The sequence below is a fragment of the Camponotus vicinus genome, unplaced genomic scaffold (assembly GCF_025532165.1).
Source record: "Camponotus vicinus isolate PSW18456_S1 unplaced genomic scaffold, iyCamVici1.0 SCAF_10, whole genome shotgun sequence".
NCBI classification, from domain to species: Eukaryota; Metazoa; Arthropoda; class Insecta; order Hymenoptera; family Formicidae; genus Camponotus; species Camponotus vicinus.
In genome coordinates this window covers 2,666,998-2,693,501 of record NW_028141946.1, presented here as the reverse complement: position 1 = coordinate 2,693,501, position 26,504 = coordinate 2,666,998, and the positions used below count along the sequence as shown (strand labels likewise).

Below are 26,504 nucleotides of genomic sequence, written 5' to 3'. Positions count from 1 at the left end.
CTCCTAATTCGATTACGAAGCTACTAACGAGCATCTTCCACGAACGAAAGATCGTAATAGAAGAACGCATTAGAGTATCGTTTGTCGAAGCATTCTCGAATCATGGATATTTTAAATTAAGATGTATGATGTCTCCAACTACAATTGCCAATTTCTATCATGACGTAGAGTCAAATACGTTTGTATCATAGGTGCAATCTGGTTTAAATGCGATTTGCATAACTAATCTATTGCAAATTATGTATATGTACTCTTCTAATTTCTACACACACGATATTGCTATAATCAAAGTATCAAGTTAATCGACTTACATGAGCTAGTTACACAATTGCATCATGTAATAATTATCATAACGATAGTATAGAGGTAATTAAGGACACATCATAATCTTGTGACGATTACAAAATTTTTCGATATTTCTTGCTCTTGTACATATGGACAAAATTCTATTTCTTCAACAATCGACGAAATATTTTATTGCTCTCATTAACTTTGATTAACAGATCAATTTGTGACAATTATAATGTCTTATATAATAATTAAATAGATTGCGAGATTCGACGTCACTATAAAGTATAATAAAGTACTTAATCCTCTTTGCAGGAATAACAGAAAAAACCAAAAAATGACTGATAAATATCCCTATTTCGACCAACTTTCAATCGCCAGAAATCTGCAAGGTTCTATCGACATCTTCGCAACGACGTGACGTTTTTGTGCGATGTGTGAACCGCGTGAGAGCCCAAGCGAGCCGCGAAGAGCGAAGGAACAAAAGCCCTTTCCTCGTCGTTGTACGGTGTGCCTACTTTGCATTGTGTTCCCTTTTACCTGCGTTGCGCTTCGTGGAATCGCGAAACATCGCATTGTTGATGTTAGATCGTTATACTCGCGAAAATCCGGACTCTTGTGCAATACGCGTAGCACGTATCCCAGGCCGAGTGCCTATAAAAAGAACGCGCGAGATTTTATTCGATGGAGATAAAAAAAATGCAAAAGACTGTACACGCGTACGTATAAAAGTTAATGTCGAATTTTTTCGAAGAAACCTAGTATATCTTTATTAGATAACATTTAACGAGATGTTCGAAATAATGTCTACATGTTGAAGGAAGGTATAAAAATTATAGACTAAAGTAATTTATTTACAATCCATGTTCCCGAATATACATAAATTATTTCCTCCAACACATTCTAAAAGAAGTAATGAAAGCAACAAAAGAACATTGGCACATTTAATGATTCATATAAATGTAAAAACTTGTCGTGTAATTTTACAATAATTATTGGGAGAGGTAGGTTTCACATTATCATAAAATTAAAAATAGGAAATGCGGAGCGTTTGCAACATAAACGCGATAAAATGCCACGTTCCCTGTCGCTTCGGACGTCGCTATAAACAGAGGGACGACGACGCGTCGCGAGCGGTTCGTGGGTAAAATAGATCGATAATTCGTTATTTATAACGCTGACGAGTTTACGGAAGACGAGTTTCTGCGTTTGTCTCGCCCCTCAGACTCTTCGTCGCGGTATTGATGTATTGATTTCCCGTATGTCTCCCATTTGAAACGTGGAAAGACGTACGATCGTATCAACGTCACCGCCGCGATGGACGGCACGATTAAAGCGGCTTAGACTCGTCGATGTAATCGCGATAATCGTCCACCTGCAACTATGTGTGCACTGATAACGCGCCGCAAATACATTAAACACTCGGACCGGTGAATCATCGGCGGGATGACGCGTATGTGTAGTTTTAATGTCAAGCGAAATCTATGACTCTGCAAGATTTGCGTCTTACGCTAATGCAGCAAATTGCATTCCGAGTCGAGCCACTGATTCAACCATTTATGGAAATTTACCGTTTTCATCGCGAGGCTGAGGAAATCACGGACGCGAATTTGCTCGCGTAATTAGCTAAAACGTTGCACGCGTGTGATATTTTCCTCTTGAAAGAAGCGCGAATCTTGATCCATTATCGCGCGATGTAGAAAAATGCGAGGGACGGAATTACCCGGCGATTATTTCGTCGGGAGCTACCGATAGAAATACCTCGCTGGAAGGAGAAAGAGAGAGAGAATCGCGATGAAACTATACATCCTCCTGAACGCGCGATCATTACTTCGAATAGCGTTTTAAGCGGCTTCGACCCAGGTATTATCCAGCCCGGACAACGAACGAGCGAGGCTGGCGTTCTTGTAACGTTGGAGAACACGGCGCTGACCTAGAGACTCCTTCGGTTTATGGAGACCCATGCTAATGCCGCCACATAAAGCAGAACCCGTCGTGCGTCGACCAGAAACGGGGAAGGTACGGGAGGAGGAGGGATGAGGCGGGGTGGGATAGGGAGGAGTGACGAGGGGAGAGGAGGAGAGGGAAGGGGACCAAGCCTGGGAGCGAGTCTGCCCGAGTAAAATTCCTCGATGAGCATCGAAGGGGGACGCAAGGGGGATAGGAGAAGAAAGGGTCGGCGGGAGCGATTCGAGGGAGGGGAAGGGATTCACGGCTCGCTCGCCAGCCAGCCAGCCAGCCAGCCAGCCACCGTGGCAACTCGGCTTTCCTCTCCGCCATTACCCTCTTCTCTCGCTACCCTCACCACGCGTCCTCTTCTCAGCCCCGCTAATCTCTCCCCCTTCTCTCGCTTTGCCCGCTTTCACTCATACGAGCCGACGTAGAAAAGGGCGCTCGTCGTGTGTGAAACTTGTAGCAAAGCGCGCCGACGAACGTGCCTGTATGCGTATCCTTTTTTTTATTAGAGGAAACGTGGGGATTGGCGCGTCGAGGGGCGGAGGAGAGGAGGAGGAGGAAAGGGAGGGAGAGGAGGCAAGAATGAGGAAGGAAAGAGAGGCCAGCAACGGCTTTCGCGAGCGAGAGGAGAGGCAGAACGCGGTCGCGATTCCAGTACGCTGTCGAGTCTCGAGAATTTTCCCTGGATCCGATGATGAAAATTCGCACGGAAATTTCGTGCGTCTCTCCGCGATACGAGTCGCTCGTCGCCCAAGCTGGATCTTCGGTCGCGCAGTTTCGTAGCGATCGACGGACGGGAATCCGGTTTGCACGCGATCGATATTCCCGACGATCGTCGAGGAATGTTATAATTACGGAGCTAATATCTTTTGCTCCGTTTCTACCTAGAAAATCGACACTAATCGCAGAGGTAGAGTCTCTCGTTCCCTCTCGTGTCTTTCGTCATTCGGAGACTCGCGTGCGGTTAATGCGCGACCGAAGGGAAACGTCGATATCTCTCGAAATGAAACGAAAGCGAGTATTTCGCTGCACTAGCCGAGGAGTTTCTTCATATCCCGGAATATCGCGACTACGACTGTACGTTCACTGTTTCACTTGGCAGGGTCGAGCGATGCGGCTCGCATCGCTCCGGAAAACTCTCTCGGACTATATAATAGAGTCCGGAGAACACAACACAGGTCACACGGTAAAATCTGTCGCGCGCGAGATAACGACGCCGTTTTCCTACATTATGCGAGAAACGAGCTTGAAGAAGCGAAGAGCGATGGTACGAGAGGGAGAGAGCGGATGATCGTCACAACGCGCGTCCGCCATTTCGCGTTCTTCCAAGATGCGTACGTGGCAAGGATTTACAGAGATTTACTCCCTTGCGCTTCTTGTCCTGCTTTCCTCGCCGAGGAACGATCGAGACTCCAAAAATAATTCTCGATCGCCGAGACGTTCAAAGGTCCTCGAGAACGGGAGGAATTTCTCGCTCTTTCCCCTCTCGTTTCTCTCTCTCGATTCATCTCGTTAACGATCGGATTCTAGATACTCGAGCATCATCGACGACTCGACAAACAACGAAACGCAAAAACCCTTCTCTCATCGGTCAATAGAGCGACGAGGGGGACCACGCCCCGTCCGCGCGGTCGACACGACAGAGGAAAAACATACGCCCAGGCATTGCGACACGCTCTCGCTGCCTCTCTTTCGAGATACTTTTCGCCTTAACGAGAAAAAGAAACTATATTTCCGGCGCTCTTCGATTCGTAGAGGACCCTAGTCGAGTATCTCCGCGGATAATCCATCCAGAAATCTCGGCACAACCCTCTCATTCCCCCTTGTCGCGCGAAACGATCATCCCGATGATGATGCGATGGTGCGACGTGGAGCGGGGAGAATTTTCTAGCGGTTATTTTCCCTACGACGATATACGCTTATGTGAGAATAACGCAGCGGAGAAGTTATACGAGGCTAAATGGCAGAGAGAAGTCCTTCGGGGAGAGCAAGCAGATACGTAGCAGAGAGCAGAGCAGATACGTGCGACTCACGCGAGATTAGACGAACGACTCCCTGGGAGAGTCCCCGAACGTCCGGATGTTTGCGCCTGCGTGCGGCATTCTCTCTCGGAAGCGGCCAATCATCGCGCGTCTCGTCCCACCGACGCGGCGGTACTTCCCCTACTTGGCGATGCGGCTGCTGGCTCTCCGTCTCCGCACACAGGGTGTGCCAGAAACAACTTTCCGGACGCTCTTTGTTTTCTTTAATTTTGCGCGAAATTCAATATCCCAAGTTCTCCGCTGTGCGCTGGGTGAAAACGAGACTCCGTCCCTCCCGCGTTCTTCTCTTCCCTTTCGCCTTCCCTTCGCGACCGAAACTTGGTCGATTCAAAATTGCGCCGAGGCCAGGCCAGGCCGAGCCTGGAGACGCGAGCGAAAGATATCGGACGCTACCAATGGGACGGCGGAATAACGCGCCACGCAATCGGGGAATGAATCGATATCGGGGCTGCTGCGGCCGCTCCATTTGCGTCCTAAAAAAACTTTCCCCATTCGCTTGTATCGTTGCATTTCCAGACATTTGGAGAAATCTTGAGATAACTCTTTATAAAAAAAATGAGAACTTAGTTAATTTAATCAGAGTCTAATTTATATCGCGTTAAATATTGCAATCCTAGCATTAAATAACGCATCTATTACGTAATGACAGTTGTGAGCGTTAACTGTGCGCATCGGAATTTAAAATAATAATATTCAACGCGAATGTTGGAAGAAATGCGGCTGATGCAATTTTGATTTTTTCTCGTCACGTCTAATGAACCCGATTTAGATCGCTGCTTTAATCTGTCTTATTCGTTACGCGAAGGCATTCTTTTTCATAACGCAATGTTTTAAAGATCGCACGCGCCAGTAACTTGGCGCAATCGATGAAGCGCGAAGCATTAAAGCCGATGTTTTCTTTGGAACACCTTATACATCTATGCACGTCATTTCTTTCACGATCGTCCCCTAGTCGCGCGACTCGAGCCACTCGGCGAGAGCCGTCGTGGTTTCTCCGCAAAAACATCCGCGACGACTTTTATCTGTACGTAAGCGAAGAAAGAGTTCGATCGAGGTCTCGTCTTTCTCTTTTCTCGCTCTTCTCTCGTCGTCTCTTTCGTCCTTTAAACTTTGTCCGTTTCTCTCTCTCTTTCTCTTCCTGCTTTAGACTTAATTTCCCGTGCTCGCTCGAGTATCGAGAAAGCTTTCTAGAGGCCAAGAATTACAAGATCTCTCTCTTTCTCTGTACTTCTTTTCTCTCTCGTATCTTCTCCTTTCTTCGAAATCCTAAACGATGCCGGTGAGATCCCTTTGGCACAGTCGCCGCGAATAGAAGCGCGATGTTGCACCCGGAGCTGGCGAACGTTTGCTGACGGAAGACACTCGGGAATAGGTAGCTTCTTGAAAATTCTCATTCGATCATTAGAGAATTTTAAAGCGTAGAGTCTTGAATTTATACCGATTTTACACGGCATACTTCACCGATGGACTATTTGAATATTCGCACAATTTTAAAAAATATAATTGGAGCGTGAAAAAAATAAATTAAATTGCCAACTTTGAAACTAATTTTCGATTTAAAAATGATTCGTATAACGCGAGCGATGTTGCAAATTCCACGTCACTCTTGTCGCAATTGGATAAATAAAAGTCGGAGAACATCTGACGGAATTGTTCGAATTAAACTCGCATCTTCCCGATAGCGTTGACATTTGCTAAATGAAAGATTAATGATGTTTTAGGTATGGACGCGTGCAGAGCGTCAAGCTGCTGCCACGGGGCGAGGTGTGCCCTGTGGACGGAGGTTCCAGCAGTACCCTTGGCGAGGGCAATGAGGGCGGTTCCGGTTCGAGTTCAGGCGGCAGCGGGGGCGGCGGCGGGGGCGGCGGTTCCTCGTCCAGCGGTGTGTGCGCGACGGTGGCGTTCATGGATATCAAGTCCGCAGCGAAGGCCCACGCGATTGAGCATACGCTGGACGATCGAGTCCTTACCGCACAGTACTACGAACCGCAACATCTTCAGCACAGGTTCCCCTCTCATGGGTGAGTTTCCCTCGTTACGCGATATTCTTACGAGTCGCCGCGATATCAGGGTTCATCCCTCGAAACGAGAAAATTTGAAAGATGCAAGACTATATCTCCAAAGGGATAGATTATCCACTTTAAAAGATGAGTATATGATACACATGATTCGATTCTTTCCATCAGCTGTTTTGATGCAGATGATAATCTATAGGTTCTGTTATCCGATACGATAAACCACATGTGTTTGTATTCTATATAAATCGATTTTATATTGATTGTAATGTAAATTAGATCGATTCGTAGTGATCGTTTATCAAAATATCAAATTTCTTTTTCTTCTTTATTTATCTTTAGCAGTATCACGTTAAATAACAGTTTCAATGATTTGGAGAACGTTTTGATTTGATTATTGTTCATGGCAGAAAATTCTTCACAAATTGAATATTTAAGCCACATGCATATTGCTGATTTTTCTATCTCTTCATGTATTTATTGATTTCAATACATTATTAAATAATATCCAAGAGATTTCAATACATTATTAAATAATATCCAAGACAATATATGTAATAGTAAGAATTTCACACTGTCACATTCTTTTGATCGATATGGAAACGTCCTCGGCCGTTCCTTTTTCTCCAAAACAGTCGTGTACAGGAATAGAAACGATATTCTCGGCTTCAAAGTGACACGTACAAGCGCTGGTTTACGACGAGTGAGTCACGTCCTAGGAATTAATTAAATATTGCACGTCACAGGAAACAGGTACAAAAAGACGACATTGAAATGTCGTTATGGACGGTCGATTATTCCATTATTTTTGCTTTCGAATAAAATTCACGTACGGTCTGCGAATAAATTGCACATCTCCGGCTTATTTTTCTCGTAATCTTCCATTTGACTAAAATTCAGCGATATACTGTTGGATTTTTAACCTTGATAATTTTTAATTTTCTTTATTATTTTATTTTAAAACTATATGGATGTGACAAAATATGATTTTCAATAAATATAACATAAATATGATATAATATAAGAAGTGTCAGTAAACATCCAATATTGTTATGACACAGAAGGCATGTTCTATTTGTACATTTTATTGTATTATCAATAGAGTTTTTTAAAATAATAATGATGATGGGTATTGTTTTCCCAAATTGTCAAAAAAGCACTTGCGATTTTGCATAAAAGTGATCAGAAAATATTTACTTTAATTTCAAAAACTTATGAATAAAGTAAGTTCTATTATCCTAAGCAACATAAAAAATATCAAAAAAAGAGCTAAGGAAAAAATATCTAAACGTATCGGTCAACGAAATATCGTAAAAGCAAGAGAAATTTTTACAAAAGAAAACGTTCGAATGTTTTTTTTATGGAAATTTATCATTTTTTTCATATTTTTTTTATGAATCTGTTGATAAAATATTTTTTTCTCGACGATACATCTCGCGCAATTGCGAAAATTAATTGTATCGTTATAATTGTTGTTGGATGCCACGTAAAGCCATTGTTGTATCGACGTCAATAAATACATATGTAGGCGCGCATAAAATTCTTTTCGCTGATACAAACAATTCGATCGTGATGTCGAGTGTCGCGCAAACAACGCATTATCGACATTTTTCGCTTCGTTGCATGCCGATCGTTATCCATAATATACCATATGTTTTTATCGTAGTAGAGAATTTAATATTAGAACAGTTACGGCAAAATAAAATCGTATCGAGCAACGCATTTTTAATGGAAGTGATAAACATATTCGACATACTTCGTGATCGATAATGCATAAACAAATACTAGAATTAGCGTCACAAGCCTCATTTTAATTTTATTTCTAATAAATTCCACCGCACTTTGAACTTATGGACATGATCGTCAGTGTTTCTATTGTAAATGATGATAACAGCATCGATACAATTTTAGCACGATCACAAATGGTTCGTGTTTCCAAAACTATGTTCTAATCTGTGGCAATAAAAACACATGTACTTAATTTCGAGAGATTACGTTGGAGTAATTTAGAGCGTGCAGCCATGATTTCTCTCTCCGAAGTTGAGGATCACTGACGCTCTTATCGCGCCTTCGATAATAGCGTAATCTCTCCTTCTCTTTTTCTCCTGCGAAAATTCACGCCACGCATTCGCGTTCTATATTTCCTAACGTCGTCACCGCCACGACGCGGTCGCCCTCGTCTACTTACCCACGCATTTGACAAATTGCGCATGTATACGACTAGCGTACGGATAGAGAACCTGCACTTTCTCTGTGGCATCAACGGCACGCGGCACGTACTTAAAGTTGGAGGCGTATCGTGTGTCGCGTTCGCAGAAGAGTCGCGACTGCCTCCGATCGATCGATCTCACCGCGAAAGAGGGGGCGGGAGGCGGAAAGAGAGAGAGAGAGCAGGAGAAAGAGAGGGACAGCTAGAACAGGCTAAAGATAGAAAGATAGAAAGATAGAGAAAGAGAGAAAGAGACAGAGAGAGCTAGGGAGAAGTAGCGGGAAAAAAGGAAGGAAAAAAATGGTGCGTGCACGCTACGCGCGTCGTGCACGCCTATATTCACGCGCGCGCGACGGAGGAGAGTGGCGGCGTCTCATTTCCACGAAAAGTCAGGTGACCGTGACGACGTGGTCGCTCCGGCGATGTTGCCATGTCCCGGCTGCGCGGGCGCTATCGCCCGAGAGTAGTAACTGTCGAAGTGTGACGGCAGAAGCTGAGCCGAGGGGGGGGGGGGAAGAGGGAGAGAGCAGCGTTAACTGTCAGTGATGTAGTCGGGAATTTACGAGCCCCGAGCTCGACTCGCTTCGTCTCCTCCTCATCCTGAGAACGCCGGGATTGAGATATTTAAGTCGAACGATGATTTTTCGCGCAAAAACCAGATTGCTCGGATGCAAAGGACATTTCCGCGATGATGATGCTTGTATTTTCAGTCGTTGAACTATTGAATGTAGGACGTTGCCAGGAAATTAGCGCGTCGATGTTTTAATTTTCTGCAAAACAATTCGATTCGTTACATCATCCGCATCCGTTTCTTTTTGTTAAACTTTTAATCAATTAATGATTTAATGAAAATTCATGTTTTACTTACATTGCACTTATTTATGGATAGGCAAACATGAAAACATATAATAGCAAGTGTATTGAATAAATTTTAATAAATAATAATAAATTTTATCTTTGACTATATATATCTTTAACAATCTTTAACAATCTTTAACAAGTAATAAATTTTATCTTTGAATATATATATATCTTTAACAATCTCGCAAACATGTGGCATACATTTTGTATTTAAAAATAAAAAACAATTAAAGCGAGAGATTAGCAGATATCATAATGACTCCAGAAAAATATTATGATACGGAGAGAATTATCATTTCGCACAATCGCCCAATATAGATCGCTCAATAAGTTCCTATTGCAATAGTCACTCGCTTGATCGCAATTTTTAATCGATGCAAACACTAGAACGTATCTTTATAACAGCGTCATCGAGCAAAGTCCCGTCGAGATAACGAAATTTACATGAATCGTGCATTTACAGTTAGATATACCTCTCTATTCCATTCGTTAAAGTTTTTGTTTTATAACATGTGCAAAATACTCGATATTTTCATGTATCTAATTTGAATCCACATCAATGAAATTGAATTGCAAATTCGAATATGTATAATTTTGTGTTACACCAAGATTTTCGATTAAAATTCTTAGCAGCATTCTTAAAATAAAAGAATTTTATTTCTACATAAAATCGTTGAAATTGTCTAAAATAAACTTGGAGCTAATTTCGAATAATCTAATAATTTTCAAATCATTGTCGCAAATAATCGAATTTGATTAGATTCACATTTTATAAAACTTGACGCGCATTTAATACGTCTGCCTCTTCAACATATGATCTTTACTCATGATAATGTAATCTTTGGATTAAAATTAATATTCAGATTTTAGATTAGATTACGGATAGTGTATCGAAGGAATTGTAGACGTGCTGATTTTATAAAGTAAAAGAAAAGAGAGATTTGAAGACGATTTAAAGATATAATTATCAAGTAAGAAACATATGTAGGGATGCTAGAGAAGCGAACACATCACTGATGCTAAAACGGTACTCGTACGACTTCAATATTCTTGTCGTTGGAATGTTCTAAATATTTTAGATCGGAATTTACGCAGTAAGTCTATTGTTACTCCAATTTGTTCTCTATCCTTGCTTTCTCTCTCGCGTGACTTGTTTTACGTTGTGAATCATTTCGTTTTTGCGCGTGACTGAATGTACATGATAATCAACTTCTTTCAACGTTGTAAAGGTCATGAGCATGACAATTTTATGCGAAAATATTGTTACGATGTCCAATAAGTGTACCGAGTGAACAACGATAATGTTTCTTTCTCGTTGAAAACTAAAATAATTTTTAAAATTTCTATTAAAATTTAATTTCACGTTATAATATCTTTCTATGATTTTTAAAGAATACTATATAGTTAGATAACTCAAATCAAAATTCGATTAAACTTCTAAGCTTAATTGAAGATTAATTTGCTTTTTATTTATTATATCTTACAATGCAAACTGTCAATTTTCTATTTTTTATTTTATTGCGAAAATTATTATTTTATACATCATGATATACATATTTATGAGGAAAAATCATTTCAGTTTCGATAAAAAATATCTACACATACATCAAACCAAACACGTCTATCATCAAATATCTTCCTTGTTGTTTTCATTTCTTTCAACATTATATATCCCGAATATTCAAATGTGTTGTTAACAAATGCGTGTTTACGCGCTCACTATTTCCATGTTAAGTAACAAATTTGATGTAAATTAATTTTGCTTCGTATTTGAATTGGCGTTCAAGTAAGCAAAAAATCGACATGTATGCTAAAAATATTTAAATTAATTGCGCGAAATAAACATGTAAGATTAATCAGGTAAATGAATAAGACATTAGATCCATTAGATAGATTAGATTGAGAATTGTGATATGAATTTCAATAATCGCTTAATGATTGCAGAAAGATTAGGGGGGAGGGGGAGACTGCAACCATGAAAATATTTTCTTTTTCTTTCTAAAGTTATGTGTACATAAGTATTGAAATCTATTAGAATCGGTTGAAACCAGTTTATTTCAGATGTAATTTTTTTCAAAGAAAACATTTGCTATGCGTCAATTCTCTTTCGTCGACAAACAAAATTGACGAAACGATTAGATGACGATGACGCATGACACATATTGAAGATAATCGAAGATTGTAAGCGAAACACAAGAGATATTCCAAAAACAATACATATATATGCAGATAGTGTAAATGATAATAGTAGCAGCAATGATAATTTTCTTTTCTTTTGGGCCATATCTCCATTATCTCTGAAGGACTGGAGAACCAACAAAAAAGCATTTTAAAGAGGAATCTCTGTACTATCTTATGCTTTTGACCCCATTGACCTGCGACATTTGATTCTCGCCACGTGTCATGGCAAACTCAAACAATTATTTTTCAATTTTGCACGTTCTCGTTTCGTCATCCGTCATTTTTAAAAATGTTATCTCGCAACATTTCGGAGAACCTAGTTTTAAAGTAGAGATTTCAAGCTTTATTTTCATTTTATAGACTTTTCTATCTTTATTATTTACAAAGTTATCGTCATTTGAAATTTGGTGATTTTTTTCCAAATTTCAAGTGTACCGCTTTTTTTTGGAACTGAGTGTATATTCCGCAGCGAATCATCGTCCCCTTCTAAACGATGGCTAAGTCGAGTTTTTGCATGTTTCAGAAGTTCAGAGGATCATGGATCCAACGGCGGTAACGGGGGAGGAAGTAGCGGAACAGGCGGCGTTTCCGGCGGTAGCAGCGGTAGCGGGAGCACCGGTTCCGGGGTCGGCGGCAACGGCGGTGGCGGTGAACGAGGAGAGAGGGGAAGCGAGGGTTTCGACTCACGTGGTTCCCACGGCAGCTTCTACGGTAGCGAGAGGAGCAACCGAGTGGTTGGCACCGGGAGCGGCGGCGTCGTCGGCGGCAGTGGTAGCGGCGGTGGCAGCGGCGTCGTCGGCGTCGGCGGTCATCCAACGGATTCTTCGACGGGGGACCCTAGCGGTTACATATCCCGCCGTCCACCACCTACGAGCTCCTACCACGTGACATCGAGCAGGGCGAGGGATCGGCTATACCCGAGGACCGGCCCGTACGTCTCCGGGCCGCCGCCCCCGCCCCATTTAGACCGTCATCGTGGAAGTCTGCCGCCGTCGTCTTGGTCAACGTACGAGCCGACGAGTTCAAGGTATGGCAGCGCACCGCCGCCACCCTCGCCTGCCACCAATGACTCTTACCAAGATGAACAAGGTAATTATCGCTAATCCGCTAGAGAATGAAATTGTGACGTGCTACATTAGTACTCTGATGAGCAAAGAATGCAAAAGCCAGATTGTGCAAGTGAGTGCTTTTAATGTATATCGTAATAAATAATTTTTGTTTTTGTGAAACAAAGAAAATATTTCAGGATACCTTTTAAGCCGGCGTGTATCCCATTTCCGTCATATCTTTTCTCCTGTAGGAGGTGGCGGAGGTGGTGGTAGCAGTAGCACTGGTGCTCTGCGACAGCACAAAAAACAACGCAGAAAATCACGCAGTGGGAGCAGCTCGCCGAGCGGTAGCAGTCGCTCCGGAAGTAGCAGCAGCAGTCGGAGCGGTAGCTCGGGTGGCAGTACTTCCGGAGGTAGCACATCGCCCGGTAGTTCACCACATCGAACGAGCAATGTATCCGTCATAGAGGATCGCAGGCCAATGGCCATCTGCGTGAGGAATCTACCGATTCGCAGCAGCGATTCCTCCCTCAAAGACGGCCTTTTCCATGAGTACAAGAAGCACGGCAAGGTGACGTGGGTGAAGGTTATTGGCACAGCCAACGAAAGATACGCCCTAGTCTGCTTCAGGAAGCCCGAGGATGTCGAGAAAGCCCTCGAGGTTTCGCAAGATAAGCTCTTCTTTGGATGTAAAATTGAAGTGGCCCCTTATCAGGGCTACGATGTCGAGGATAATGAGTTCAGGCCGTATGAAGCGGAGCTCGACGAGTATCATCCGAAAGCGACGAGAACGCTGTTTATCGGGAACCTTGAAAAGGATGTTACTGCGTCCGAACTCAGGAAGCACTTTGAACAGTTTGGCGAGATAATAGTAAGTCGATTTGAGTAATCAAAAAATGTTTAGTCGTCAACAACAGCAAAGATTGAATAAAAATGAAAGAGTAAAGATGATTGCGCGAATGAAAATTATAATAAAATCTTATCTGAATAAAAAGAATGTCTAAGCTTGTAATACATACAGGCCAAATTAATTGCATACAGTACAATACTTTGTCCTATTTGTTTGTAGGAAATTGACATTAAGAAACAAGGCGCCGTATCGAGTTACGCTTTCTGTCAGTATTCGGATATTGGTAGTGTCGTCAAAGCCATGAGATCGATGGACGGTGAACATATAGGTGCGAATCGAATCAAACTCGGATTCGGAAAATCAATGCCCACACCCTGCGTTTGGGTTGACGGCATTGGAGGTGAGCAAATTTATACTTTATTTGTCATTAATTATATTAGTAATAGAAAGAGTAACACAACGAGGACTAAAGTACAAATCATCATATATATATTGATTACTTTTCTCTTTTTAGATTGCACGTCCGAGAAGTTTTTAAGCTTGCAATTCAATACATTTGGACCGACAACTCAGGTAGTGATAGATCGTGAGCGTGGCCATGCTTTAGTCTTTTTCGATCAAATAAGCTGCGCTCAAGCTGCCGTGAAAGAGATGAGGGGAGTCACGGTTCGCGGCCGTCGTTTGCAGATCGATTTCGCCTCGAGAGAATGTCAAGAAACTTTTTACGAACATCTCGAGCGTCAAGGAAATACTAGTGAAAAACCTTGGGACTCCAGACCTTCGCCAGCGTCGTCGTTTGACATAACGTATGTACATTTTTTATGCATAAATGCGTTTCTTATGGCTAAAAATATCTTAATATGAAATATCTTTGTTTGAGATAATTTTTATTTAATTTTATCACATTATCGATAAAGTTTTACCATGAATGTTTTAAAATAAATGCTTATGCATAAGCTCATGAGTCATAATCAAGAACTTAAAACGAGTGCATTCGTGATTCGAAGGATTCCTTCTAGGCGGGAGCGCAACAGCTTCGATTCTGCAGTCACAGTGCCGAGTTCGAGCAACAGATTCACGCGCTACGATACGCCCCCGCGATCTAGAACGACCAACTATTCGCGGACTTCCGGAGGCAGTACACCAGGCGCGAGTCCAGCTCATCCGACAGCATTGTCGCGAAGTAATAGACGATCCTATCAAGATTCCTATTACGATGGTGATTATGCCGAACCGGCGTCGAGACGTTTTCGCAGTTACGATGAATTTAGTCAAGGCAGCGGTGCAAGTCACGACGATTACCAGAGCAGCGTACTCAGTGACGGCAAACTTAACGACGACGATTGTCCGCCACCGTCACGACGTCACGCAGTGCAAAGTGTTGTTACAAGTATCGACCCGCCTGCGCCACCGCCACCGTTATTACCTCCGCCCGATATTCGGCATCTCCAGAAGGAACGCGTCCATTTGTTGGAGCAACTTGAGGAGTGCCATAGTAGCGGCGATGAGGTCGGTTTCGTGTCAAAGAAACGCGCAAAACTCGATAACTCATCGACGACGATACTCTGCGAAGACGAGGAGCCGGAAATTGCGTCGTTACTCGTTACCTCGCATTCTAGTAGGAAAGGAATGGATTTTAGACGCGTTAGTGATAGCAAAGTAGTAGTGCACCATAGCACAAGAAGAGGTAGTTGCGAGGGTAGAGGTCCTGGACCTTGTAAGCGTCGTCGGGATGCTACTAGCAGGTGAGTTGTGTTTTATATTTCAAAGAAAAAAAGAGAAAAGATAGTTAATTAAAAAAATTACTCAAACTAAAATAATAATATTTCTAGACATCATGAACACCACGATGGATCTCGACCAGGCACACCTCTCGTTGACGAACGGCCGGAAAATTTGATACCCAGCGAGCCAAGAAGATTCAGAGAAAGGAGTCACGAGGGTCCATTGTCGTTACCTTTACCGAGGTTTGCGGCACAAATGTTAAACAACAACAATAATACAAGCAGTAGTAACAACAATAATGGCAGCGGCTCTCGATCGAACAACAATGCAAGCCTTGCTAAAATTGCTAGTCCTCCGTGTGCAAGTTTATCTACTGCACCCAGTCCTCGTGCCGCACCGCAACCGCCGGCTTCGCCACCTCCCAGACATACCAGTTCGAGCCCGACCAGTTCTGACAGTGAGACAGCGCCGCAATCTCCTAGTCTGGAAGAAAGGATACGCTCTCTGGATGAAAAATATGAAAAGTGGTCCGGTTCGAGAGCATTGAGTGCCGCCGGCGGCGATGCTCTGGCGAAACTCGATGCCAGCGCTTCGGAAAGATTCCGATTTCGGCATAAATTGCTCGATTTGGATCTCCACGAAGTGCAACCTTCTGACATCGTGAAATCGGTCCTCGCGAAAAGGAGTGTGTTCGATGAGGACTCGAAGCGATTGGAAAACTTTAGCGAAAAATACGAACCGCGGGAATTCACTGGTGTTATTGGCGTTAGTTCTATGATCGGTAGCACTGCTGGTCTTACATCCACTAGTGATGGTGGCTGTACCAGCAAAGTTTGTCTGCAGTATCCGTTTCCTAGTCATCCGCCGATACAGCCAGCCAGCGGTACTTCGGTTACCAGTCAAATCGGTATTAATACATCATTATCCGCGAGTTTAACTTCGACGACGACCATAGTCTCGTCGGCACTAAAGACCGATCCACGAATGGTGCAACATAATTGCATACATCCAACGCCGGCAACGCCGATCACACCTGGTACATCTATTAAGACAGTTAGTCCCGAGTTACCGCCAGTTTCTCTGCCGATTGGCCTTGGAACGGCAGCTAGTAACAGTAATGGTAATGGTTTAGCGTCAGCCAGTAGTCTTCTAAGCAGCAATGGTAGTATAGGTAACATTCACAGCCTCGGAACCTCGACACATCGAGGATTGAGCATCTCCGCGACTATCGCGTCACCCACGGTGACAGCGGCGACGGATGCTTTCAACTCAACTGCAATAACCACAGCGATGCCTGTTACAACGTTGAGTGCGACAACTTCGTCAACGACAGTAGCAACGACAACGATGTCTGTAACAGGCGTGGTATCTTCCATGACTATTACCAGTTCGATAGCTCCACCGTCTTCCATAACGTCCTCATCTAATTCTTCCTCTTCATCATCATTATCTGCATCTTCCACAGATTTGCCTCGTTCTCGTTTGAGGAAGGAAACGAGCGGTAGCAATCGAGAGAATAGAGACTCCCGCGATGGGAGGGATAGTAGAGAGTCGAAACATAGTAAGGGTAAAGATTGTCAAAGAAGATCACGGAAAGATGAAATCGACGTCGAAAGAAACCGTAAGGATAGGGATGAAAAAGAAAGCACGAATGTTGTGATGAATGATGTCGGAAATACGGATAATCACAGTAAGGATTTTAAAGATAACAAAGAACTGAGGTATGAACGAAAAGAACGAGAAGAAAAAGAAAGAAGAGATAAAGATGATCGTGATAGACAAGAACGAAGGGATAAAGAAGATCGTGATCGACAAGACAAAAAAGAAAAAGAAAAAGAAGAACGCGAAAGGCGTGAAAAAGACGAGGAGAGGCGAGAAAGAGAGAGACTTGATAAAGAACGACAAGAGAAAGATAGAAGAGAGCGAGAAGAAAGAGAACGTGAAAGAAAAGAAAGGGAAGAAAATGAAATTAAAGAAAAGGAAAAACGGGAGAAAGAACGTATCGATCGTGAGAGAAGAGAACGAGAAGAGAAGGAGCGGCAAGAACGGCGAGAACGCGAAGAGCGTGAAAGGAGAGAACGTGAGGAACGCGAAAAGAAAGAACGGGAAATTCGCCTAGAGCGCGAAAAGCAAGAAAAGGAACGTCTTAGAAGAGAAAGAGAGGAACAGGAAAGAAGAGAAAAAGAAGAACGAGACAGGATAGAACGAGAAAGAAGAAGGGAAGAAAAAGAACGTCTCGAACGGGAAAGAAAGCGAGAGAAGGAAGAAAAGGAGAGATTAGAGCGCGAAAGGCGGAAAGAAAAGGAAGAAAGGGAAAAGATGGAAAAAGAGAAACGCGAGAAAGAAGAACGAGAGAGACTTGAAAAACTCGAGAGAGAAAAACATGAGAGGGAGAAGCGACGGGAACGCGAAGATCAAGAAAGGCGAGAGAAAGAAAAGGCTGAACGCGAAAAAAGGAGAGATCGCGAGGAAAAGGATAAAGAGAAGAGGGAACGCGATGACAACAGACGGCAATCAACCGAGAATCATTTACATCCTTCTGTTACGCAGTCTCAAAATCAGGTTACTCCGGCACCGGTATCGGTCAAACGCAGATGCTCGTCGCAAGATTGTCCCACGGACGAGGATGCTAAACGTATAAAACTTTCGGACCATCGACGCGACAGTAAGGATCGGTCTAGACAAAATAGGAGATCCGAAGATCGTAAGCATCGCAACGACTCGCATCGTTCTAGTCGAGAGAGCAGGGAGAGTCGTGATAGTAAAGAAAGCAGCAGTGCGACACAGGACGGCGAATCCGCGACCCGAGAAAACAACTCGAGAGATAGTGGAAATAAGGAGAAACAGAGGAGTAAAAAGAATCGATCGGAGAAGGAGTCGAGAGAACGTAGTCCAAGAGTATCGCATGAATCCGATAAAGAATTTTTGTCAAGGTTGGAACTTTCCAAGAGAAATGATTCGACTCTGTCCGAACAAAGTTCCATGGGGTCGAATCATACAAGAGATGTGCAACATCATCAACAGCAACAGTCTTCTACATTGAATTCACACAGTGACGTAGACGATGGTCCCCTCTCCACTCATGAAATACAAACGGTAAGAAATCCATCGGCCACAGATACAGATAGCGATGAGCCGAAGAAGCACTCGATTTTTGACATTGTCGATGATGAGCCTGCTTACATCAGTATGTATGATAAAGTGAAAGCTCGTTCGACGAAAAATATGCAAAAACTAGAAGAGGAGAAGCGTCAAGTGCGATTAAAGGATAAATTTTCGCAATTGAAGCAAAGTCGCGCCAGGCGAGAAGAGAAGAAGCAGAGTACATCGTGGGACGGAGATTCCGTGAGTAGCAAAGCTCTAACTGAGGACGAAGCTACTTCCGAATCGGATTCGACGAGAACCAAGTCTCTCTCCAGAAAAGGTTCGCGATCTCGCATTCATTCTGATACGAGTGAAGAGGAGGAGCCATTTAATAACAAAGTTCGCAAGCCTGTAAAGACTGAAAGATTCCTCGAGAGTGATGTCGATCTTGGCTTTGCCGATACGGAGGAGAAGCAAAATCCATTAGAAGCCTCAAATGTCATTGTGAATAGCGTACACACGAACATTAAGGAAGAACCTCGTACATCCGACGAAGACGAACGAATCTCGGTTAGTTTCCGTACGAATCATCCGACAATAGTGGTGAACAATCACGAGAGAGATTCACGAAAGAAATCACATAAAAAGAAACAGAAACGCCAAAAGAATAGTATCTCGAGTGAAAATAATTTGAAGGTGGAACCGACAGAGATTCTAGAACATAAAAATAAAACCAATCTCATTACGTCGTCGAATGCAGATTGTCGACCAAATCATGGCACGGAATTGACCACTATTACCGCCGCTACGACTATAGTCACGACAGGGTTAGAAAATGCTGAAGAAAGGATGCGCGCCGATAAGAAGCAACGTAGTAAAAAGGATAAGAGACGCGATCGGAATGGAGAGGATAAGGCCAAAGCGAGACGAAAGAGGCTCAACAGACAAGAAGCAAGAGATTCTCAACGTATGGAGGACATTTTCGGCCCTCTCTCAGATGATGTCGACGATGGTCCATCTAATACTCATACGTTCTTCAATAGATTTAGCAATATGACATCGGAGAACAGTGTTTATGCTTCAGACAGTGACGGTGGTCGTAGTTCGCTCGACATGGACAGAACAAGACGAAAAACGGAGAAGAAACGACGCCATCAGCCAGAAGATGAAAATAGCGTCGATTTGGCTGAAGCTGGTCGAGAGATCGAAGCGAAACTTTTAGGTATGCCGAGTTCTCCGAAGTCCGCTCCCGTGTGCACTACCGAGCCCAGCGATCACGATGTCTTTCGGTTCACTGATGATAATGACAGTGTTGAGCCGTCAACACCTTCGACAGCACCGGAAAAGGTCAAAGAAAAGAAGAAGAAACGAAAGAAATCGAAAGAAGAACGCAATCGGAAAGATTATCACCATCATCACCATCATCACCATCATCATCACGAGAAGAGTGGTGAATTACCTTATCTAGGCGCCGAACCTAGTCCACCGAGAGCGAGTAGTCCATTAGTATCTAAGACGATATCATCCAGTTTGCCCGCACCTAGAGAGACATTATTAAGCCCGATACCTAAAGCGACTTCCAACGTGTCAACCGTATCATCGATAACCTCTCCGGTTGTAAGTGATATTCAAACCTCCAAATCAGAGAAAAAGAAGGACAAGTTTATACCCGGTTTTGGAATAGAAATAGACGAGACAATTCACGAGAATGCTGTGAAGAGTATCTCGGAGCCTGACGAGAAGGACAGCAATTGTCAATCGCGTGGCAACAGAGAAGAACCAGAAGTACCTGTGCCAACAACACCACCGGCTCAGAACGAAGACAAGCCGCGAGTAGCAATATCGCAGGAAGAAACTGAAGACGCTGTTGCCGCGTTACTCGAAGAAACGTTCGGCGCTTCGACGGAGGACTTCTCTTACGAGGGTGAGGAAGAAGAAACCGAAACTGACGGAATTACCGGAGCTCCGGCCGAGGCTCCTCAAGAAGATGTCGAAGAAATGCAGCAAGCTGTTGAAAGTTTGAACGCTTCAACAGTGGAAGGCGACGCGGATCTAAAGCCAGATACGCCGCAGAGCGAGCACGATCTACAAATTGACACGGATACAGAGGAGGATCCGAATTACGAGACAGTCGATTTGACGCAACCGCCAAAAACACCAGATATACCGTCATTCTACAAGTCTCCGACGAAAACGCTGAATATGACACCTGTCTTAACAACGCCTGAAAAATCGATCGAAATGCGATTACCGCCCACAGTAGTTACTAAACCACAAAGTCCACCGAGTTCCGTGATCGCTCATTCTTGGACTTTGAGCGAGCACAATAAGCTGCGCGAATCCGTCAAGCCCGTGCAGTTAGAAACCACAGAATCGGACATTAATATCGCTAGTCCGGAAAGAACGGTACAAGTGCAGAGAACATCCGCGTCACCACCGCCACAATACAAGCAACCTATGTTAGTGCCGTGCAGCGTACCGATTACGAGTGAAATGCCAAAATCGCTCTCCGTTGCAAGTTCACGACCATCGCCGATTACGATGCAGCCTCTGTATCAGAGGCTTCCCGTGTCTCCGCAATCTCAGATGGTACCCATGCGCCAAGCCTCCCCGAAAATGCAAACGACGACTGTTTCTTGCTCGTCATCTTCCAACACGACACCATTGCCACCGTTAGTTCCGTCAAGAATACCACCTTTGGTACCATCGCAGTCATCACCGCGCATTTCTCAGCCTCTTTCGCCCAACGGACAATGGTCGCGGAATCCTGCGTTAAGTCCACACGTACCTAACGTGGGTAAGAGAAAAGCTTCGCCACCACCTACCAAGATCGCGGTATGCGTGCCTATCCCTGCTCATAGACCGGAAGCGCCAGTTCAACAAATTTATTCGACCGCGGCGACTCAACAGCCAGTAATACAGCACGCCTCGGGAATGCTGGCACCTGCACCCGGTTATCCTCGCGGTGGTTTACCGCCGTTGACCTTGAATATTCCACCGCGACCTTATATGCCTGTACCACCGTTAGCGTCCGGCATACAGGTAAAAAATTCGCGCGATTCTTCTTTAGGTGGCAAATCTGTAATCGAGACGCTACTACCGGTAAATCCGAATGAACCATCGCAGAGATTGGAAGAACCAAAATTGTCACCCGCTATTATACCTGAACCAACCAACAAAGCGTCTACTTCGCCTAAAGTTCCATCACCGAATCAACCGCCCACATATATACCCGAAACAGCGAAGATCGAGATCAATGCCAGTACGTCTAGTCCGGTATTTGGCAAGCCAGCTTACGTCACGGACAGCTACACGATGTCATCTAGAACGCAAAAACAAATTTCTGTGTCTATTACAACAGATAGTAATCTGCTGTCGCCCAGACAAAAACAAGAAGTGTCAAATCTTCAACTTTTAACTACGCACGTACCTTCCACGCCCAGCCCTGTAATCGTGGCTCACGGTCAATCTCACTTACTTCACAAGTCGGTGCATACTCTAAGTCCGCCGAATGTCTCTTCTCCAAATCAATCGTTAATAAAGACTGTAGTACCTATAGTTCCTCAGCAAATAACGTCGAGCGCGCCATTATCAGTATCCGGCGACAAATCCGTCATCCCGCAAACGCCTTGTCAGAGACAGTCGCCTGTTTCTCAAGGTCAATTAGTTAAATCTCACATACCTCTGGTATCTACAGAGTCGCAGACGATCATAACCAGAGTAGTATCATCGACCGCATCTTCTATATCGACGCCATTGATGAATGAATGTTTAGACCAACGCATCCAAGGACAACAATTGGAAGTAGACGCTGAAGCACAGATTAATCAAACCGCTCAACCGATGCAACTTACACCACCTATACAGTCAACACAACCAATCGATGTAATAAAACAAGAACCAATCGATGTTAAACAGGAAGATACAGTAGACGAAACTGAATATAATATAGCCGAGTCCGAGGAACTTTTGAACCAACCCAGCGTAGAAGATGATGTAAAACTAGAAAAACAAGAAATAGGAATTAAGACAGAGATTGCGCCATGCATTCCAAAAGTCGAAGTTGCCGATGTACCGGTCGCAACGAAACTCGAAACGGAAACTCCTATAAAATTGGAACCTGTAAATGAAATTAAAGAAGAGATTAAGGAGAATGATGAGATGGAGTTAGACGAAGAGCCAGTAGAAGATCCGTTGAAAGAGCCGAGCACGGATCCTCTTGCTATTGATTCTAAAGAAGATCCGATTGATAGTAAAGAGGATAGCGACTATTGGTCCGCGAAGGAAGTAAACATCGAAAGCGTGATAAAGAAAGTCGATGCTCTGTGCGACGGTGAAGGTAATGATGGCGATGACGAAGCGCAACAGAACGAAAGCGTGAACAGCGACTCGCACGATGCAAGTAAGAATGAATCAGATTGGTTTGATCCCGTGTCATCGATAGAGGGCGAGAGTAAAAAGAACTTTGTAACAACTGATGAACACGACGAGAGTATGGAAACGTGCGAAAATGAGTCTACGAGGAGTCGTCGTGGCAGAGCGAAGAGTAGACGCGGCAGTCGTGGCGGGGTCACCACCAGGCGAGGTGGCAGGAACGCGAGCACCGTCTCTCACAGACGAGGTGGTAGAAGTTCCCGAGGTAGCAAACATCATGTTGAAAAGAATAAATTGCCTGCTGATGTTTATGAGTTCCATGACGACAGCGAGGAGGATAACGCCGGCCGTCCGCGACTTATTCTCACTATTAAATCTCCCGGACCAAACGTAACAGGATCCAATGCGCAACCGGCGATTCCCGTGGCCGCGGTTAAGGAAATACCGCCGGAAGAGTTTGTTTCTCCGGCTGCTAATACGAGGAAATCAAGAAGATTGGCGGAAAGAGATGGTAGTCGTAATACGATCGACGATGTCATCGAGGATGTTGTCCGTGGATCACCTGCGAATAAAGGATTAGTCAGCAGCGCCGCCGGGAATGTGCATGCCACCAGGCGAAGTACTAGACACAACAATGCTCCGCGCAATACGACGGTGCAACCTGTTGCGCCACTAACAACGGAACTTCGTAAATCACCTAGAGGCAATCGTAAGACGGCGAGACGAACATCCGAGAATAACGAGGATAGCGGAGAGGAGAAGGCGAAAGAAGTAGTCGTGACGTCGCAAGAGATATCGATAAAAGAAGAACCAAAACCGGCTCTACCGGAAAGTCCAAAAACGGAAGAACCGGCTCAAATTATTGTTACATCGGCGCCGCAGAAGACAGTGTCGCTCGAACCGATGACGTTGATTGATCCAGTCACGGGAATGTTGATACCTATGAGGGAATCCGAGGAGGGTCAATATATACCAGTATCTGCGGCATCCAGTCAGGTGCAAACTATCAATAGGACACCATGCGAACCTCGAAGCAGTGGATTAGTCAACGCGAGTTCGACAAATGAAACGCCACGAGTGAAATCCGAAAATTCTCCGTTAGTAATAGCGGAGTCGAAGAAAGAGGTCGTTATAGAACATCCACCTTGTCAATCGACACCAACACAGCCGGTCCAACCGCACACTAGCGTGATTACGAAACCACAATCCCCGACAGTACAAGTACAGGTTACCTCCACCATTACTATTGCGCAATCTTCTACGACAACCACGACTATTGTCACTACTGTGACTGCGACGTCTGTAGCATCAACTACAACGGCTCAACCTACCTCTTGTCCCTCGCAGACGAAACCTACGAGTCTCAAGGCGCACGTCTTAAACGCTAGCAAGCTCGTGACTTCGGCTCAACAGCAGGTTGTCATCACGAAACCGGTGGCTCCAAGCTTGCCTAACCAAGCGATAGTACAAAACATCGTCAAGTCACCCGCGCAAGCGATACAGGGTCTCAATCTGCAGATACCACCTGGCAGAGTCGTGTCGCCCAGCTTAAGTCCGCGTGCGAAACAGGCGGCGCAATTAACGCCAGCGAACACAGGCGTGAAGCAAGGTCAACCCATGTCACCCGTACTCAACAACACCGGAGCACCGCCTAATCCTAAACAACATCTTTTGCAAGCCGCCAAGCAACAAACGCCAACGATAGTAAACATGTCGCAAAAAATGCCAATAAATATGCATCCTGTTAGTGTAAACGTTACCAGAATGCATCCACCGGTCTCGCAGCCCACCGCTCTCAAGGGTATTAATGGACAACCTCATCCACTTAATCCAAAGACACACTTACTGCAAGCTGTAGTTCCACCGATCGTTACCGGGAGTTCATCTACGCAACCGCATCTCGTTAATCCACAGCCGATTTCAACCGGCAGTACCCGGCCACCGGTACCAAAAACTCCTGTATGTATGATGGAATATTCGATTGTATTTTAGATTTAATATTATACTCGATGCTAGAAATTATAAATCAACATCGATTAATATTTCGGAAATTTGTGTTTCAGGCCACTGGAACAATAGAACCGCAAAAAGTAGAAGTGCCGATGTCTGGTTGTATCATGATGCCAACTGCGAGCCCGCAAAGTCGTAGTGTACCGATGCCAACGTACGAGGCTCCATTGGTAAGTATTACATATATTTACAGTATAAATGTTATTTGCAATATGTGCAAAAATCGTGCGCTTCAATGACAAAAAAATAATAAAGCTAATGTGTTAAAAACTGCATTAAATGCACTAACTCTTCGATTTTGATTAGCACGGAAGTACAGGTGCTACTCCACCAGGGGGTCAGTATGGTCTTGCCCCCCCGCATCGATCCCAGAGTCCTCCATTGCCTCCACCTGCCCATCATCACGTTAATACTTCACAGGTATTTACTTTCTCTCTCTAATATTTTTTTATAATTTATTTTATAATATATTAATAGAACTGTATATGTGTAATATAAAACAAAAAAAAAATTCAATTTTTAAACATTAATAATAAATTTTTTGATATTGCATGAAGAATTTTTACGGATTGTTGTAAGTTAATATATAGACAATATTATTTCTTGATTTAAGTAATGATAAAGATAATCTTGTTTCACAGAGTGAAGTTGTCAATCATTACGGAGGACTGACTCGTGGCGGAGAGCTGCCACCTCATTATTTACATTCTCAGATGTTACAATACCAATATCATCTCCGTGCGCAACAGGAAGCGTTAACGGCACCTCGCATAGCTTATCACATTCCAGGGACAAGATCTCCGCACCTACCTTTAGATCCGAAACTCGAGACCGGCATAGAGGACAGTCACAGTCCTCCTTTAGAATTGAGGCGAGGAACGAGAACACCTCAAGATCGTACCACCGATAGTCCACAAGTTGCTCAAGTTTATATGTTACACGGAAGATTACCACCTCCACCGCCGCAGTATAATGCGGGAAGTAATCCGTCATTACCCGGCACACCGGCTGGCGCTAGAGCAGGTTATTACGAACCACCGCCCGCCCATTTACGTTCTCAATATCCCATGGCTGCCAGTGAAGCGCCACCTGAAATGGGCAGAGCTGCCACGCCGGAGAGATGCAGGAAGCATCATGTCGTCACGCCACCGCCGTATGCGTCTCAGGTGCCACCGCAAGCGGATACGTTTCAGATGTTACTCCAACGTTACCCGGTTATGTGGCAAGGTTTATTAGCGCTCAAGAACGATCAAGCAGCGGTACAAATGCATTTTGTTTTCGGCAATCCTAACGTGGCCAGAGACAGTTTGCCATGTAACAGCGATGGTTCCACACCACCATTGAGAATAGCTCAAAGAATGAGATTGGAACAAACTCAAGTTGAAGGCGTAGCGAGAAAGATGCAGGTGTGTGTCCTTCTTGGCAGTTAAATATCGTTAATATCGATATTTGATGATTTTAACTACTCGAGCTGCTGAATTATTTTTTAATATATCAATTAAAATGTTTTCCAGACTGATAACGAACATTGCATGTTGTTGGCATTACCTTGTGGTCGTGATGAAGTAGATGTATTGCAACAAAGTAAAAATCTTCAAACAGGATTTATCATGTATCTCCAACAAAAACAAGCTGCTGGAATCGTAAACATTGCCGCACCCGGATCGCAACAGGTGAATCAAAATTCTTTTCATTATATGAAATTTTTCATTATATATGAGATACAAGCCCTCTATTTTACATGGAAACATTATTATGATATATTCCTTTTATTTGTGATTCTCTTTTTTGATTCTCTTTATTACTCTTTCCAACGAGATGCGATTAAGATGTAATGCTACAAAAATTTTTGTATTTTAG

General features: G+C 43.9%; 1 protein-coding gene across 6 annotated transcripts in view; it reads left to right on the top strand.

Annotated features, from left to right (window-relative positions):
• The window catches only part of LOC145960707 (uncharacterized), a 77,742-nt gene that overhangs the window by 47,039 nt on the left and 4,199 nt on the right, over positions 1-26,504 (top strand). The window contains exons 2-12 of one of the 6 annotated variants that reach the window (XM_083080359.1): positions 6,008-6,307; positions 12,079-12,641; positions 12,799-13,472; positions 13,671-13,851; positions 13,966-14,257; positions 14,459-15,196; positions 15,284-24,593; positions 24,698-24,814; positions 24,951-25,064; positions 25,286-26,050; positions 26,159-26,317. In XM_083080359.1, the coding sequence (XP_082936485.1) occupies positions 6,008-6,307; positions 12,079-12,641; positions 12,799-13,472; positions 13,671-13,851; positions 13,966-14,257; positions 14,459-15,196; positions 15,284-24,593; positions 24,698-24,814; positions 24,951-25,064; positions 25,286-26,050; positions 26,159-26,317 (13,213 nt within the window). Of the gene's footprint in view, positions 1-6,007; positions 6,308-12,075; positions 12,642-12,798; positions 13,473-13,670; positions 13,852-13,965; positions 14,258-14,458; positions 15,197-15,283; positions 24,594-24,697; positions 24,815-24,950; positions 25,065-25,285; positions 26,051-26,158; positions 26,318-26,504 lie in introns of all 6 variants that reach the window. The other 5 variants (XM_083080360.1, XM_083080358.1, XM_083080361.1 and 2 more) reach the window with 5 other exon arrangements.